The following is an 18,572-nucleotide window of genomic DNA, read 5'->3' as shown; positions in this document are numbered from 1 at the left end:
TAGCTGTGTGACTCCATAAGGAAACACCTATTGCTACTTCACCTGGGAGAGATTCTTCTATTTGTCTTCTCAAGACTTTTTTTTCTTGAATTTAAAGTGGTCAGTAGTTCAAAACACGACCACTCTGGCTTTTCACTGATTCCAGGTAAGCATTTTCTTTGTTGTCCTTGGAAGAAAAGTTATGACCAACCTAGAGAGCATATTGAAAAGCAGAGACATTACTCTGCCAACAAAGGTCCGTCTAGTCAAGGCTATGGTTTTTCCAGTAGTCATGTATGGATGTGAGAGTTGGACTGTGAAGAAGGCTGAGTGCCGAAGAATTGATGCTTTGGAACTGTGGTGTTGGAGAAGACTCTTGAGAGTCCCTTGGACTGCAAGGAGATCCAACCAGTCCATTCTGAAGGAGATCAGCCCTGGGATTTCTTTGGAAGGAATGATGCTAAAGCTGACGCTCCAGTACTTTGGCCACCTCATGCGAAGAGCTGACTCATTGGAAAAGACTGTGATGCTGGGAGGGATTGGGGGCAGGAGGAGAAGGGGACGACAGAGGATGAGATGGCTGGATGGCATCACCGACTCGATGGAGATGAGTCTGAGTGATCTCCGGGAGTTGGTGATGGACTGGAAGGCCTGGCGTGCTGCAATTCATGGGGTCGCAAAGAGTCGGACACGACTGAGCGACTGAATTGAACTGAACTGAACTGAGGCTGTTTAAAAGCCATGGGATAAAACACAGTGGTTCCGTTCCAGCTAACTACCAACTTCTTACAACCTCCAAGCAATGGATGTATCGTTTCGGTTGGTTCTTAGTTGTACAGTGGGCTTTTCTTAGTTGGACACTGGTCTGAAACCAAGCAAGGGGCCCACTGCTTCTCTTCGGTTGTGAATGAGCGGTGACAGGCCTGCTGGAGTTCCCTGCTGTGAGAAAGCATGGGTAGAATGGCAGCAGAGGAGGAGTGGGTAAGCGGGAAGTGGGGGCAGAAGAAGGGGAGAGCAAGACAGGAGAAGGCAAGGGCAGAGGAGTGGCCATCATCACAAGCCATCCCGATGTTTCATTTGCTTATTCATTTTATAAACGTCTGTTTATTTTTAATTGGAGGATAATTGCTTGACAATCTTGTGTTGGTTTCTGACATATATCAGCATGAGTTAGCCATATGTATACGTATGGTTAGGGCTTCCTTAGTAGCTCAGATTGTAAAGCATCTGCCTGCAATGCAGGAGATGTGGGTTCGATCCCTGAGTCGGGATAATTCCCTGGAGAAGGAAAGGGCAACTCACTCCAGCATTTTTGCCTGGAGAATTTCATGGACAGTGGAATCTGGTGAGCTACAATCCCCAGGGTCGCAAAGAATCAGATATGACTGAGCAGCTAACACACACACGTACGCACATACACGTGGCAGAGCAGCAGTGGAGACACAGCCGTAGAGAGCGGTCGTGTGGGCAGGGACTGTTGCTTAGCCGCTCAGTTGTACCCGACTCTTCATGACCCCATGGAGTGCGGCCCACCCGGTTTCCCTGATCTTCACCACATCCTGGAGCTTGCTCAGACTCACGTCCATTGAGTCAGTGATGTCAGATGCAACCATCTCATCCTCTGTCATCCCCTTCTCCTCACACCTCCTCCTTTCCCAGCATCAGGGTTTTTTCCAGTGAGTCAGGTCTTCACCTCAGGTGGCCAAAGTATTGGAGTTTCAGCTTCAGCATTAGTCCTTCCAGCGAACATTCATGACTGATTTCCTTTAGGATTGACTGGTTTGATCTCAAGGGACTCTGAAGAGTCTTCTCCAACACCATAGTTTGAAAGCATCAATTCTTCAATGCTCAGCCTTCTTTGTGGCCCAACTCTCACATCTGTACATGACTACCGGAAAAACCACAGCTTTGACTAAACAGTCCTTTCTTGGCAAAGTAATGCCTCTGCTTTTTAATACACTGTCTGGGTTTGTCATAGCTTTTCTTCCAAGCAACAAGCATCTTTTAATTTCATGGCTGCAGTCACTGTCTACATGGATTGTGGAGCCCAAGAAAATAAAGTCTGTCTCTGTTTCTAGTCCCCATCTATTTGCCATGAAGTGATGGGGCCAGATGCCATGATCTTAGTTTTTTGAAAGGACACTTGGGAGGCATTTCTTATAAAGTTTGCAATAGAGAACAGTTTTAACTTGGTTTTAGGCGAAGAATTGTCTAGCTTGTCGTCCTTTGTATTTAGGAAAGTGTGATCTTGGACGAGTGGAAGCCCCGAAAGAACTCAGCTGTGCAAACAGCGCCGACCTCTTCTCACAATAAACCCCTTACTGCACAGCTGAGGGGAGCAGTCAGTTGACTCTGTTTGTCCCCACCCCTCCCTGCAGAGCTCCCTCTGTGTAGGTCCTAATGAGCAGTGAAATGGTCCTGGGCCTGCGGTGGGAGGGACATCCTGGGTGACAGGGCTGAGACCCCCAGCAGCTAATTAGTGTGCGGCTAATTGACCTTTCCCAGTAATTGTATTCCTCGGCCTTTGGCAACCAGAGAGGGGGGCCTTTCAATATCTCTGTGTAGCATCATATCTTTGATCATAATGAAAGGTAGCCGTAAGAAATGTGAAATAAATTCAAAGCATAAATCCAAAGTTCCTGTCTTTTCAAAGTCTGTATTTTTTTAAACGAAAGATCAAGTTGAAGGAACAGTTTTTAGTCTCATCCCATTAATATAAATTGGCGTTTGTGTTCATTCATCACTGTGGAGGTGACCGAGAACACAAGAGGGAGAAAGCAGTGGGAATGATTTTTGGTTCTTCTGACTCCCACTGATTGCCCTAAGCTCATGCTGTCTTTAACCACAGTATCTCATTGTTCGCAATAGCCATACAAAACATTTGTTAACCATCACACTAAAAGAAAAAAACAACCTTGAAATGCCTTCCTAAATAATTGCCATTTTTGTCTTTGACATAGAAAATACAGTACAGTTAATTCCCCTGTAAAAGTATGGTAGTGATAATGCAGCACTGGAGGGTGCGTAGAGGTGTATAGTTGTTACCAGTGTTGTTGTATTTTGTATGGGTGTTCTTTAAATTCCCGAAGATGGAGGAGAATGACAGTCATGGGGGGCGGTTTGAGAGAGCAGGGTCCTTGTGCTGTGGGAGAAGTGACAGACACATGAGCAACTGTTTCTACCTGGTAGCTATTCTGAAACTGAGACTTGACTTGTGGGTCTAGCTTCTGCCTTAGCAAATTAGCTGACGTCCAGATTTAATTCTACTGAATTTTAAAGCCTTGATTACTGTAGCTTTGTAGTACAGTCTGAAGTCAGGGAGCCCTTTTCCTCCATCTTCCTTTTTCTTTCCCAAGATCGCTTGGGCTGTTTGGGATCTACTGTGTTTCCATACACAGCGTATAATTGTTTGTTCTACTTCTGTGAAAAATGCCATTGGTAATCTAACAGGCCTTGTATTGAATCTGTAGGGTGCTTCGGGTAGTGTAGTCATTTTCGTGATACTGATTCTTCCAATCCAAGAGCATGCTGTATCTCTCCATCTGTTTCTTTTGTATTTGATTTCTTCTATCGGGATCTTATAGTTTTCTGAGTACAGGTTTTTTTCTTCTTAGGTAGGTTTATTCCTAACTCCTGTGCATTTTATTCTTTTTGTTGTGATATTAAATAGGATTGTTTCCCTGATCTCTCTTTCTGATCTTTTCTTGTTAGTATATCAGATTGTGAGAGATTCCCATGAGTTTTTTTTTTCTTTTTCCCCCTGAATCTTTCCCAGATTCATTGAGGAGCTCTCATGGTTTTCTGGTAGCATCTTTAATTTTCTATGTGCAGTATCGTGTCCTGCAAACACCAACAGTTCTACTTCTTTTCCAATTTGGATTCTTTTTTTTTCTTTTTCTTTTCTGATTGCCATGGCTAGGACGTACAAAACCGTGCTGAATGGAAGTGGCAAGAGTGGGCATCCTTGTTTCGTTCCTGGTCTTCGAGGGAATGCTTTCAGTTTTCCACCAGTGGAATGATGCTAGCTGTGGCTCATACAAATCAATATGTAGTTGCAGAACATTTCTGTAGATGTTCACTGGTTTTAATTGTGAGATGGGATGAAACAGTGAAAGATCAGAATAGTGTGGGTAAACTCTCCTCTGACTTCATCGGCCTGCTGGTGTGATTGCTAGTGGTTTTGGAGTATTTGTGGGGTCTACTGGAAGTAAGTGTATTGTAAATTCTAGAGAAAATTGCCCTGTAATTGGTAATAACAAACTCTCCGTACTTTTTAAAAAACAGAAAGGGGGATAAAAAATACAGAAAGGGGTGCTAGTATTTAAGTTTGATAATGATAAGGGCATGCCGTTTCTGGTGAATCAGTTTTGAAGCATATTGCTTTGTAGAACTGAAGACAAGTTCAGCTCCACCTGTGCTTCAGCGCCTGCTCATTCTTGTGATTTTGTCTCCCTCACTCAGAGCTGTGACCTGGATCAGCAGAGCATCGTTCACGTGGTGCTGAGACCGCGGAGAAAAGACCCAGAAGGGCACACACCTCGGGGGGACAGCCCGCGGCCCGCTTGGGGGCGCTCTGACAGGGAGCCCGAGAGCCTGACTCGCGTGGACCTCAGCAGCTCGGTGCTCCCCGCCGACTCGGTGGGCCTGGCTGTGATACTGCAGGACAGCGAGGAGGGCGGCGCCTCGTCCGCCCGCAGGCCAGGTACCCGATGCCTCTCTCCGCGGCTCGCGCAGGGTTCAGCGTGCTGAAGTCTCCGCAGAGAGCGGCCTCACTCTGTGTGTGAATACCTAGATCTCAACACGCTCTAAACCACTGGAAGGAGGCATGGCTAGACGGAGAGTCCGTTGTTACTCTAGGATTTGAGGTGACGCATTTAACAAGAACGGCAAAGCAGAGCTTTCCAATTAGGAATGAACATAAAGGATGAGAAAAGTGTCAGGCCCGTAGTGATAGTCCTCGTTTGTTCGTTTCGAGGTTCTAGGGGTGATGGGCTCATGGGACGCCTTGTGCTGGGCTCGCAGTATGCGCACTGTATATCCCTCTCACTTGTGCCTTTCTCTTTTCTTCTGTGCTTATTTACTTAAAATGCATTTTGATTGATTATGTTTCTGATGAAATAGATCAATTTTTTTTAAAGTAGAAAGGGAATTTCAGAAGTAACTTTAGTCATTTTTTAGGTCATAAGAAAAAATGACAGTGTCAGTCATATCCTTTTGTGTTTTAAGAAGTTTTCCTTGTCTGTGTTGTGCAGCCTATTTCAAAAGTTTGCTTTGGCAAGAATGACAAACTATTATTTTGACAATATTCCATGTTTCCCTTCGTTTTTCCTCTCCAGTCTAAATAGTCAAAGGTGTAACAGGACTGGTTTTGAGTAGGTGACAGGAAACATTGGATAGTAACATTGACTTTCTCTCCCACATGGAGTGTCTGAAGACAGCAGCAGCCTGGGCTGGGATGACTTTCACGGGGTCAGAGACATCTGGGACCAGCAAGATGGAGGCCCCTTGCTAAAATTACTAAGTAAAATTTAATAAATATTTATAAAATCATAAATCAGATTTAAGAAAAAAACAAAACCAATATTTTCCAGGGATAAGTGAAGAAGTGGAAAAAACACAGCTGTCTTTGACTAGAGGAATGGAGAAACCAAGAATTTAAGTGCAAGAGCCGCCGTCCTGCTGAGCCTGAGGTGGTTGTGTTGGGCTTTTTTTCCTTCCCATGTCCTGGGTATCAAGGAGACTGAAAAAACAAGTAGGGAACGAGGGGGAATGAGACCAGCCTAAACCTCTGCAGCTCCTTTGTTGTCCAGAGTGAGGAAGTAATATAAATACCAGACCCAAGCTTTGGGACTTCTGAAATTCCAAGCAGGATGTGGGCAAAAGCATTCCAGAGAGGGCTCAGAGGGGGTGGCATTGACAGCTCCTGAGATAATCCCGCTCTGCTGAAGCGGTCCTCGTGATACACATTATAAATCAGAGAGGAGTACTTTGCCCTGAGTGGAGCAGAGCACGGAATGTAAGCCACAAGACTGGCTTCCCAAAAACGCGAGAAAATAAAAGGACAGTTTGAAACGGAATACAACACAGGTATGTTTCATGGTAATTAACTGGAAATCAAAACAGAAAACAGACCTAACGGAAAAAGGTAGCTACTGGATAGAATATAAATTTAACTACTGGAATTAAAAAAAAAAATCCTCAGCAGATTGGTGAAAAGAGCAATTTATCGATGCCAAAGAGAGAATTAATGAATTGAAAGGTATATATGAGGGAATTTCCCATAGTGTGACACAGGTTAGCATGTTTACAAAAAGAAAAGTTCTTAGAGATGAAGAGTTTGGCATTAGCTGCCCTAACATATCTGATAGGAAATCTTTTTTCTTTTCTCCTTTCTTTTTTCTTTCATAAATTTTGAAAGTATGATAATACATTTACAGGAGACGTGAAAAATAAAGAACAAAGCTGCATCTAGTTTCACTATGTGTTACAGTTATTTTTTTAAGTAGATAAATTAAGATTTTTAGTTTGAGTTTCAATATCAATATCAAACTCCCTAAACTGAGACAATGAATAGAAAAGGAGAAGGCTACAGTAGAACTGAAAATCACTATGAATGAATTCAAAATCTTTAGATGAAAATTAAACCTTTACTTGTATTACCTGAACATTAATAGTAATATAAATAGAATGATTGTCATTTGTAAGTATTCAGATACTTTAGTGTTTGCTAATGTATGTGAATCTACTATCTGGTAACTGGGTATGTATCTGAAGATTTTAGAAGTTCAGTCTGGTTAGTTTATTTTATTATAAAATTGCCTTCAGTCTTCTTGAGAGTGTTATTTTATGATTAATAAATTTATAATTATTGACACCTTCCACTGGTTCTCTCTGTAGATTATACTTCTAGTGAAGAAAATATTCTCTTTCTATCATCACAGGTATACTATGGAAAAGTCACGTATACTCAGAAAATTCTTCTAGATGTCTAATAGTCTACTTATATTTTAAGTGAAATGTATAATCGTTTCAGCCAACACAATCAGTCCAAGAAACTGGTATAAAGTTACGCTGTACAGTACCAGTGTGAGAAGGGCCTGAAGGCTCCTGACTGTTTCTGGTTACAGACTTTTTAACCTTGACTTTCCACACAGCCCTCGTGTAGTCTGACCTCTCGTCACCTGTTTCTCATTTACCCACTAACCAGTGGTGACCTGTGAGCTGCACATATTTTGCTGGCTGGGAACGCCCTGGGCCCCACGCACTGGCACGCCAGCTCGCCAGCACGCCGTTGTGTTTCTTCCTGCATCACCTGAGCTCAGGAGTGAGCTCCCCCGACACCTTTCCTGTGCTGTAGGGGAGGCAAAAGTTATGTTGCATGTGGTAAGGAACAGGCAAAATAAGGGGGGTTGTGCAGGTCAAATTAAGGACTTCACTCTGCATCGAGCTGAAAACTTTCAACGGCAAGGAGTGATCCCGTAACCTTCTGAAGTGGAATCATCCCCTCTTCCGAACGCGCATTCCTCTCATTGTCTTCTGTTTTGCACTCTGGTTCCTTATTTGTGTCTCTATGAGGCCAGCGTCAGTTCAGTTCCGTTGCTCAATAGTGTCGACTCTTTGTGACCCCATGGACTGCAGCACGCCAGGCCTCCCTGTCCATCACCAACTCCCAGAGCTTGCTCAAACTCATGTATGTCAAGTCAGTGATGTCATCCTACCATCTCACCCTCTGTCGTCCCCTTTTCTCCTGCAAACTCATAAACACTAGTGAGAATGTTTGTTCAGTGCTTATTCCAGAACCAGAAAGTCCGATTCTGTTAGCCAAGAACAGAGACTCAGAAACGCTTGTGCTTATTCCAGAACCAGAAGGTCCGATTCTGTTAGCCAAGAACAGAGACTCAGAAACGCTTGTGCTGCCATTACTCTGAGTAGTGCTGCCCTATAGCAAATGTTTCCCCACCTTTTAACTGTGAGTCCTACCTAGAGTATTCAACCAGGTGGGGAAAAGGCTGGGAAAGACAGGTGGACAAATCACATCAACCCATAGTAAGCAGATGAGTCTCATAATTACCCTTTATATATGAAGCATTGTGATGAAAGTGAAAGAGGAGAGTGAAAAAGTTGGCATGGAATAAAGCCACTCTGGAAGATGATTTGACAGATTCTCACTAACCTACCACGAAGTTCAGCCATTGTGCTCCATGGTGTTTACTCAGATGAGCTGAAAACAGGTCACACGATTATCTACACATGGATGTTTATAGCAGCCTTATTCACAGTTGCCCACGTTTGGGAGCAACTAAGATGTGTTAGTAAAGTAATGCTCAAAATTTTCCAAGCCAGGCTTCAGCAATACGTGAACCATGAACTTCCAGGTGTTCCAGCTGGTTTCAGAAAAGGCAGAGGAACCAGAGATCAAATTGCCAACATCTTTATATATACAGTTGGCCTTCCGCATCTCTGGGTTCCATATCCACAGATTCAACCAACTAGGGACGAAAAATATTTAGAAATAAGTTCCATAAAGTCCCCAAAGGCAAAACTTGTATATGGCGATCACTTAGCAACATAACATTTACATTGTATTTAAAATGATTAAATAGTATTCACATTGTGTTAGATGTTGTAAGTAATCTGTTGTTCTTTTTCAGTTGCTAAGTAGCATCCAACTGTCAGCAACCTCATGAACTGCTGCACGCCAGGCTTCCCTCTCCCTCACTATCTCACAGAGTTTGCTCAAACTCAGGTCTGGATATGTTTTAACATACGTGGGAGGATAAGTGCAGGTTATATGCAAAAAGTACGCCGTTTTGTATAGGGGACATGAGCATCCCCAGATTTTGATGTCTGAGGGGGTTCCTGGAACGAACACCTCATGGACACCAAGGGATGACTTCCTGCCGTGTAATTAATTACTTGTCACATTTTTGCATCAGATACAAATACGTCTCTTAAACTTCCGACCTTCACTTTCTGGAGTTTGGCTGGTCTTGGATATGTTGTCTTTCATACTGCCAAAAAGTTTAACCCACATATAAAACGACTCACAATTCTATCTCATCACATATGGTAGGGTTAAATGGTGAATACCTGCATGTAGACAGCATGGTTGGAGAAGGAAATGGCAACCCACTCCAGTATTCTTGCCTGGAGAATCCTGTGAACAGAGGAGCCTGGTGGGCTGCTGTCCATCGGGTCGCACAGAGTCGGACACAGCTGAAGTGACTTAGCATGCATGCATGCATTGGAGAAGAAAGTGTCAACCCACTCCAGTATTCTTGCCTGGACAATCCCAGGGACAGAGGAGCCTGGTGGGCTGCTGTCTTTGGGGTTGCTCAGAGTCGGGCATGACTGAAGTGACTTAGCAGCAGCAGCAGATAGCATGGTGTGACCTGCCATGCAGTATTCAGAGCACCCATCAGAGTCGAAGCCTCAGAAGTCAATAAAGGCAAGGTTAGATCATGAGGCACTCCACACAGATCAGTATGTGTGTCAACCAGTTGGTGCTGTTCAGTTGCGTCCACCTCTTTGCATTCATTACACATTTTTTTTCCTTCAAATACAGAAGAGATATGCAGTCCAGTAAAGCTGGATTGGAGTGCCTAGTGTCTGGGTGAGAAAGAATATGCCAAACAGGAAACCCCAGATGCTTACATGGGTGAGCCACTGATCTCAGCGTGTGTCCCTGCGAGCTGGACGGGTTGAGCTCTCTGCCCTAAATAGGGAAGATGCACGGAGGCCGGCCCTCTCACCCTGCACTTTCTTCCTGCCGGCTGGGGCACACCTGAGTCTGTGGAAGCGTTCTGGGTGGCTGTTGTCTCTTTCAGAACATGAGCAGTTAGAAATGAGCCATTGGAGTGTGGTGGGAAATGGCGGTTTTGAAGTTGTGAAGGTTCGGCGTGGTATGTGCTGGGGACCTTGGGACATTTTCGACTTTTCTGAAGTCCTGTCTGCAGAGCAGTAGTGTGACTAACAGTGGAAGGAGAGTTGCACCCCGGACTCAGTGAGGGCTAACATGACTGTGCTCCTTCGTGCACGGCCTCTAGGGCGTGTGGGGCCTGGGGCCTCAATGCCCCCTTTTTGCTCTTGGAGCCCCGAGGACTTTCAGAGGACTCTGCCCAGTGCCAGGATCGCCAGATTTGCTCTTGACAAGAGAGAGGGCACTGAGGCAGTGTATTTTCAGCTGGTGAAGTCTGTCCTGGGGCTCACTGGGGCACTCTGATTAATCCAGACTGTGCCCGAAAGGCAAGCAGGCGTCTGGATTTGTTTTGTGTATGTGTGTGTGTGTGATTTGCTTAGAAAGAAGATAAAGAAAAAAATTGAAAATTAAGTGATAAAAATTGACTGCTTATAATAAACTCTTGTAAAACTTAACTAAATTTTGTGAAACATTTATGGAAGGTCTTGGTTTGTATGACCGGGAGCTTCAAAAAAATTTTACACCTAATTCAGAAATATTTGTTGCAACTAAAGAAATTAGCTTTTTATTTTATATCAGGGAATAGCCGGCTATCATACCATGTTGTGACAGAGTCCACTGAACAGAGAAGGGCCTCAACCATACATATACGTGTATCCGTTCTCCACGCAACCCCGCTCCCATCCAGGCTGCCCCATAAGTAGAGCAAAACATTCCCTGTGTTTTTTATAACGGAATTGGAAACCCCCATGACAAGTAAACAAACCATCATGACCTTCTTTTTTTATTCACCCTTTAGGTGATACCATAGAATGAAGCCCAGACATACACTCTGTAAATCTGTTGAACGATAATTACTTTTCCAAGTGATACTCCTGAATGTCTGTACGGTCGTGAAAGTTCTTCCTCAATCCCCAAAGATTAAATTGAATTCAACACCTCTGATGGACAGCTAATGCCCTGCCTTTTCTGTGAAGAGCAATTAAACTAACCAGAATATTCAGTCTGTCTTCAGGAAAGAATACTCTGGTAGGTTGACCTTGTCCAGGGGATCTTTCTGACCCAGGGATCGAACCTGTGTCTCTTGCATTGCAGACGGATTCTTTAGAAACGAGCCACCAGGGAAGCTATTCCGTGCATCTGTGGAGTTGTAATTTCCTTGGGAACCAAATGGCCAATTTTTTGGCTAGTGGATTAAATGAAACTGCTCTGAGCCTGGAAGGTTTTATGTATCCTGAGTGTTTACCACAGTGCCTGTTTCTTGGTAGTAGGCCCTTAAGAAATATTTGTTGTTGCTGAAAAATACTCTAGGAAAGGTGACGGGTGTTTGCTTCCAGTCCTTGAACCATGCACAGTATCCCAGGGAGTAATGTCTGAGACCCAGGTACGAAGCTCAGTGGCAAAGAGCCCAGGATCTGAAGCCAGGCTGACTGAGCCCCTTCCTGGCTCTGCTTCCTACCGGCTCTGTGACCTTGGACAGTTTCCTTTTCACTGCTCCAAGTATGGCCTGTGAACCAGCAGCGTCAGCATCGCTTGGGAGTTTGTCAAAAAGTCAGAACCTCAGGCCTACTTCCCAGACCTGCTGAATCGGAATCTGCCGCTTAATAAAGTCCACAGGTCAATTACACACATTGAAGTTTCAGACACACTGGGCCTCGGTTTCCCCATTTATAATATAGAGACTGATGGGTTACCTGCCTCATAGATTTGACCCTAGCTGGTTTCTGCAGTGCTTCCACCAGAGCCTGACTTATACTGAGCACTTAATAACTTTTAGCAATTTTTTACTACTCACATGATCAAAAGGCCTGATATTGGCCCTGAAACTAAAATGAATCTTAATTTACAGATCCAGGGCTACCACATCAATTCATTAAAAAAAAGACAAAACAGAACTCAGGTCCCTCATTCCATATTTTGGAGACTTCCTACTCATGACTACGTTCTTTCTGCTTATTCTGCTTTTGAAGTGGGGCTTTTTATTTTCCTTAGCCTATTTATTTGTGACTGTCGTCACTTCTACCACAGGATTAGGAGCAAATTAGAACAGTGAGTGTTCTAGGGTAATGAGGAATGACAAAACCCCTCTGGCTGTTCTCTCAGGCTTCTAAGCTTTCGTTGCCTTTCAGCTTTGAGTCGTGTGCAGTGTTGTGGGGTTGTCTCCGCATGTTCCAGTAGACAATGCCGTATTCCATCAGAAAATGCAGATAATTTTTGGCTCTTGACAATCTGTGTTTCATCACTGGGGACAACATAGACAGGAATGAAGTTTCAATAAGGGAAAAAAAAGGACAAGGATGATGCTGTTTTAACTTTTTCCTCTTGGGACTTGCTCAAAGGGCCCCTTGGCTCCTTGCAGTATTTTGAAAGAGCAGATTAGCTGGGGGTCAATCACAGATGTGGACCACAGGGGGCCCTGTCAGCGTGGCCCTGACACCAGCGATGGACGAGAGCAGCGTGGGGACAAATAGGATGCAGTCGGAGCTCAGGTTCTAAGTCAGCAAGTAGGCGGTGCACACGGATTCAGGTTTGGTCCGATGGGGCACCTGTTTCAGACCAGAGTCCCTGTGTGAAACACGGCACTGGGCACTGAGTGCTGTTGATATCTCTTTTTGATATTTGCACGCGTGCATGCTCATTTGGTCAGTCGTTGACAACTCTTTGCGACCCCATGGACTGTAGTCTGCAAAGCTCCTCTGTCCATGGGATTTTTTGGGCAAGAATTCTGGAGTAGGTTGCCATTCCCTTTTCCAGGACATCCTCCCAACCCAGGGATCAAACCTTTGTCACTTATGTCTGCTGCGTTGGCAGGCAGATTCTTTACCACTGAGCCACCTGGGAAGCCTTTTGTTGGTTTTGTGAATCTAATATGTCGATCTCTGTGCTGTGCTGTGCCTAGGCGCTCAGCTGTGTACGACTCTTTGAGACCCCATGGACTGTTGCCCATCAGGTTCCTCTGTCCATGGGGACTCTCCAGGCAAGAATTCTGTACTGGGTTTTCCTGCCCTCCTCCAGGGAATCTTCCCAACCCAGGGATAGAACCCAGGTCTCCTGCATTTCAGGCAGATTCTTTACCATCTGAGCTATCAGAGACTCCCAAGAATCCTGGAGTGGGTAGCCTATCCTGTCTCCAAGGGATCTTCCTGACCCAGGAATTGAACCAGGATCTCCTTCATTACAGGCAGATTCTTTACCAGCTGAGCTACTAGGGAAGCCCAAGGGGACCATTATATGGGCCTGATAGTATTCATTCTTACTATACATTGTATACATTTTCATGACGTTCTGCCTTTCAAAGACTAGACACTTTTCCCTAACCCACTGACAAACGAAGGCAAGCATTTTAATCTAGAAAGATGGCGTAGGCTAGTGTGATTTGCCAGCCTTCGAGAATTGTTAGTTTGCCAGGCAATTTCTTTATTGTCACAAAGAATTGAAAGACACAGCTTAGTAAGTGATTTTTCTGCCTGGAGAATTATTTGTAAACCTGCTTGTTGTGTGGATTTCTGATGCCAATATGAAGATTTTGATGATAAAAGCCAACCAGAATTCTTTGATTTGCCACTGATGGCTGTGACGACAGCTTTCTTTAAAAACTGTTGAATCATTTAAAAATATTATTTTACTGTATTAACTCTCACGGTGACATGACTGAAATTTTGGTGGTGTCTCATATGTTAAACAAATAAATGCAATCTTAGGAAAAGACAGACCAAGAGTACTAGGAGCTAGAATTTTTTTCCATGCTTATAAGGCAGCATGGCCTCTGGTCCCATCCCTTCATGGGAAATAGATGGGGAAACAGTGGAAACAGTGTCAGACTTTATTTTGGGGGGCTCCAAAATCACTGCAGATGATGACTGCAGCCATGAAATGAAAAGATGCTTACTACTTGGAAGAAAAGTTATGACCAACCTAGATAGCATATTCAAAAGCAAAGACATTACTTTGCCGACAAAGGTCTGTCTAGTCAAGGCTTTGGCTTTTCCAGTGGTCATGTATGGATGTATACAATTAGGACCATAAACAGCAGAGAGGCTCACACAGGTTGTACAAGCTCCACTGGAAAGTAAGCTTTAAGAGACGAGATTTCATCTCTTCTGTGCTGTGCATATTCCCTAACCTGGAGCTTAGCAAGTAGTAGATGCTTAAAAATATGTTACGTGAATAAAGTCAGCAATCCTTGGTTCATCTGTTGATACACTTTGAGACTAGAGAATGTAATTCATCTGGATCCAAGAAGCTAAATTGTGGGAAGAGTATAGATTTCTGAAGCAAGATCCAGTTCTTCTGTCAGAGACAAACAGCTGTCTTAATCATTGCAATCAACATTACAGGGGACTCTGACTTGAAAATCCTGTACACAGGTAGTTGAATCTTATTCCCACGTGCTCCCCCTCACATGTGCACACAAGCATTATGATACACCTTCTATTCCATGTTGCAATGATGTCATCTAGTGCCATCTAAATCACAGTATCCAACACACTGCTTATTTTTCCCGTATATTAATATTCAAGTTATGGTGTGTCTTAATTAAATACTAAGTTTTCTCCCCCCTCATACATTCTTGTACTATTTACTATTGTCATTTACTTTTGTATAAATTTTTCAAAGTAGCAATAAAGAAAAGCCCCTTCTAGCATTTGTGTGTGAGTGTATGTGTGTGTGTGTAATGAAGAAATGTTTGGATGAGATTGCTGGATTAGATACCACACTGGTTAATAAACATTCCTCTGTGGAGTTATCTATTACACTGGACAGCAATTATGACCACGTGAATGGGACTGTTTTCCAGGTACCAAACTCGTGTTCTCTGATGGCCTTGTAAGTATTGGCTATAAGTATAAAACCAGTTATCATCCCTTAATTGTAGGCTATCATGCCATAGTGTGATGAAGTGGAAATTCTTCTCAAATAACATTCTCAGTGTATACCCTTTGTCACACAATCAGTTTGCGCAATTATGTCCTGGTAAGTTGAGAAAAAATTTTTATCGAACCTATGCAAATAACTCTGTTGCCATGGAAAGTAAAGACGTTCAGTAAAGGTATTTTTTTTCTGAAACATGTGAACCAGTGAAAATCAGATACTATTTATAAATGTTTCACTTCAGTAAACAAAGTCATAGTCTACTAAGTTAAAAGTGAGGTAAATAAAGAAGAAAAGGATCCTAATATATCCATTAAAAAAGAATTGTAAAAGCAACACAAGTAACATAAACAAGTAGCCATATGTAATGGAGAAGGCAATGGCACCCCACTCCAGTACTCTTGCCTGGAAAATCCCAAGGACGGTGGAGCCTGGTAGGCTGCAGTCCACGGGGTTGCTAAGAGTCGGACACAACTGAAGCGACTTAGCAGCAGCAGCAGACATAAGTAAATGTTTGAAATAACAAAAATTGACATTAATATTTATAAATCAAATATATTAGCATTCTATATCATATAAAACTTAAAAACCATAAGTATATGAACTTAAAATTATACCTGTGTATCAATGCTTTTGTATTCAGTCTAAATAGAAGTTATCCAAATACATAAATATTATTCATTAAATAGTTTGATTTAATATTAATCTAGGTTTTTAAGTTATATAAGGATCTAAGAACTTATATTTTGGATGAGACACTATAAAATATAATTGTTATAAAACACTTGTCGGAATCATGACCCAATCTAGTCAAATTCAAATGCATAAAAGTATATTTTTAATAAACTTAAATATCATGTAATGTTAAATTATTTAATCAATAAATCATTATGAGAAGTGTAGGGCATTCAGATTAACTACTCTCTTCATAGAAAATCAAGACCTAGCTTTCTATAAAATATAAATATCTTATCCCATATTTCAAGCTGATATATCTAAGAATAGAGATGTTTTTCTTAAATCCAAATTATTAAAACGATCAACATGTCCACAGACTCACCTTACTTGTGTGAACTTGAATTCTTCAGATATTCCTCAGCTAGTATTTCCTATTGTGCTTATTGTTTAGTTACTGCATTATATCAGACACACAGTGGCACCCCACTCCAGTACTCTTGCCTGGAAAATCCCATGGGCGGGGGAGCCTGGTGGGCTGCCGTCCATGGGGTCGCTAAGAGTCGGACACAACTGAGCGACTTCACTTTGATTTTTCACTTTCATGCATTGGAGAAGGAAATGGCAACCAACTCCAGTGTTCTTGCCTGGAGAATCCCAGGGACGGCGGAGCCTGGTGGGCTGCCGTCTATGGGGTCGTGCAGAGTCGGACACGACTGAAGCGACTTAGCAGCAGCAGCAGCAGCAGCAGACATTTTGTGACCCAGTGGACTGTAGCCCACCAGGCTCCTCTGTCCATGGGATTTCCCAGGCAAGAATACTGCAGTGGGCTGCCATATCCTTTTCCAGGGGATCTTCGAGACCCAGGGATAGAATGTGCCTTGGCAGGTAGAGTCTTTACCATTGAGCCTCCAGGGAAGCCCAGTATTTTCTATAAGAAGGATTTTTTCTTTTTAATGTCTAGCACATTCAAAGTATTCAAAGTCCATTTTCTTTTCTTTTTGTGAATATTGTGAATATTTCATTTGTATACATACTTGTATCCTTAAACGAACCAGATACAAACATCTGTACTTCTTGAGACCTAATGATTTATTAATCACATTTGGTAGCAGGCAAACATCCCACACCTGACAAGCGGCAGAGAGCTCTCTGAATCACAGATATGTGGACACACAGCCGTAAAGAGGATTCGTCGTTTCAATCCGACAACTTTAGTAACAGGCCAAAAGTAAACACAGAACCATGTTACTTACCAGTCTGGATTTCAGAGACCTCTTTGCTTTCCCAGCAAGTTAAAAGTTTTTAATTGATTTGAGGTCACAGGTAGGAAAATAAGCTCAAAAAAAAAAGAAAAGACCTGAGGTGGCTCAGTGGTAAGGAATACGCCTGCAAAGCAGGAGCCACAGGAGACGTGGGTCCGATCCCTGGGCCGGGAAGATCCCCTGGAGGAGAAAATGGCAACCCATGCCGGTGTTGATGCCTTAAAAAATTCCGATGGATGGAGGAGCTTAGTGGGCTACATTCCATGGGGTCGCAAAGGGGGCAAAACTTAGAGACTAAGCAATGTTCTTTTTCTACCTACCAAGATATATATATATATATGGCATTATAAATATATATATTTATATATTTTATATATATAAAAAATATACACACCTATATAATATATGGGCTTTCCCGGTGGCTCAGTGGTAAATACCCCACCTGCAGTGCAGGAGATGCGGCTTTGATCCCTGGGTTGGGTAGATCCCCTGGAGGAGGGTATGGCAACCCTCTGCAGTATTGTTGCCTGGGAAAATCCATGGGCAGAGGAATCTGGCAGTCTGCAGTCCAAGGGGTCACAGAGTCGGACACGACTGAAGTGACTGAGCAGCAACACTCAACAGAGGAGGGTTAATTCCATCTTCACACCTTGTGAGTCAGACCGTAAGACCGTTTCCCGTTCACTGTGACCTGCAAGGAGTGAATACACCAGCAGCATGAAAGGGGCAGAAAGGGGGAAACGCAGAGCAGCAGGGCTGGTAGAGTTAACCTTCCTTTTAACTCAAGATACTCCTTAGGGACCAAGAAAAGATGTGCCTTGGCTTTACAGTCTCTGCTAGGGCAGTTTACTTGAGTCCTCTAAAGTTGCCAAAGTTTGATTTTCAAATAGGTAAAACTATGACTGTCCTGCCAATATAAAATGAACAGATGTTAACATGTTTTTCAACTAATTATTTAATAGGGAAACAGCTAACTGTATAAATTGCTTCAAAGAATTTGGAGTGGTGGTTTTTGTTCAGTCACTAAGTCACGTCTGACTATTTGCCACGCCCACAGAATACAGCATGGCAGGCTTCCCTGTCCTTCACTATCTCCCGCAGTTTGTTCGGACTCATGTCCATTGAGTCAGTGATGCCAGCCAACCATCTCATTCTCTGATACCCTCTTCTTCGGCCCTGAATCTTTCCCGGCATCAGGGACTTTTCCAATGAGTTAGCGGTTTGCATCAGATGACCAAAATACTGGAGCTTCAGTTTCAGGTTTCCAATGAATATTCAGGGTTAATTTCATTTAGGATTGACTGGTTTGATCTCCTTGCTGTCCAAGGGACTCTCAAGAATCTTCTCCAGCACCACAACTGGAAGGCATCAATTTTTTTGGCGCTCAGCCTTGTTTATGATTCAACTCTCACATCCGTACATGACTACTAGAAAAACCATAGCTCTGACTATGTGGCCGTTTGTTGGCAACGGGATGTCTTTGCTTTTTGTTACACTGTCTAGATTTCTCATAGCTTTCCTTCCTAGGAGCAAGCATACTTTAATCTTGTGGCTGCAGTCACCTTCCACTGTGGTTTTGGAGCCCAAGAAAATAAAATCTGTCACTGTTTCCACTTTTCCCCCTTCTATTTGCCATGAAATGATGGGACTGGATGCCATGATCTTTGTTTTTTGAATGTTGAGTTTTCAGCCAGCCTTCTCACTCTCTCCTTTCACTCACTTCATGAAGTTCTTTAGTTTCTCTTCATTTTCTGGCATTAGAGTGATATAATCTGCATAACTGAGGTTGGTGATATTTCTCCCAGCAATCCTAGAGATTTTAGGTAGATAGTTCAATGAAGACAAGTTAGAATAAGATTGCT

At 43.1% G+C, this 18,572-nt stretch overlaps 1 protein-coding gene across 2 annotated transcripts in view; it reads left to right on the top strand.

Moving 5' to 3' along the window:
- Positions 1-18,572, top strand: part of PRKN (parkin RBR E3 ubiquitin protein ligase) — a 1,201,361-nt gene that overhangs the window by 367,085 nt on the left and 815,704 nt on the right. For both annotated transcript variants that reach the window (XM_052645487.1, XM_052645486.1), the window contains exon 3: positions 4,441-4,681. In XM_052645487.1, coding sequence (XP_052501447.1) covers positions 4,441-4,681 — 241 coding nt within the window. The remainder of the gene's footprint in view (positions 1-4,440; positions 4,682-18,572) is intronic.

The sequence above is a fragment of the Budorcas taxicolor genome, chromosome 9 (assembly GCF_023091745.1).
Source record: "Budorcas taxicolor isolate Tak-1 chromosome 9, Takin1.1, whole genome shotgun sequence".
In the NCBI taxonomy this organism is placed as follows: domain Eukaryota; kingdom Metazoa; phylum Chordata; class Mammalia; order Artiodactyla; family Bovidae; genus Budorcas; species Budorcas taxicolor.
This window is presented reverse-complemented; position numbering and strand designations above follow the sequence as displayed.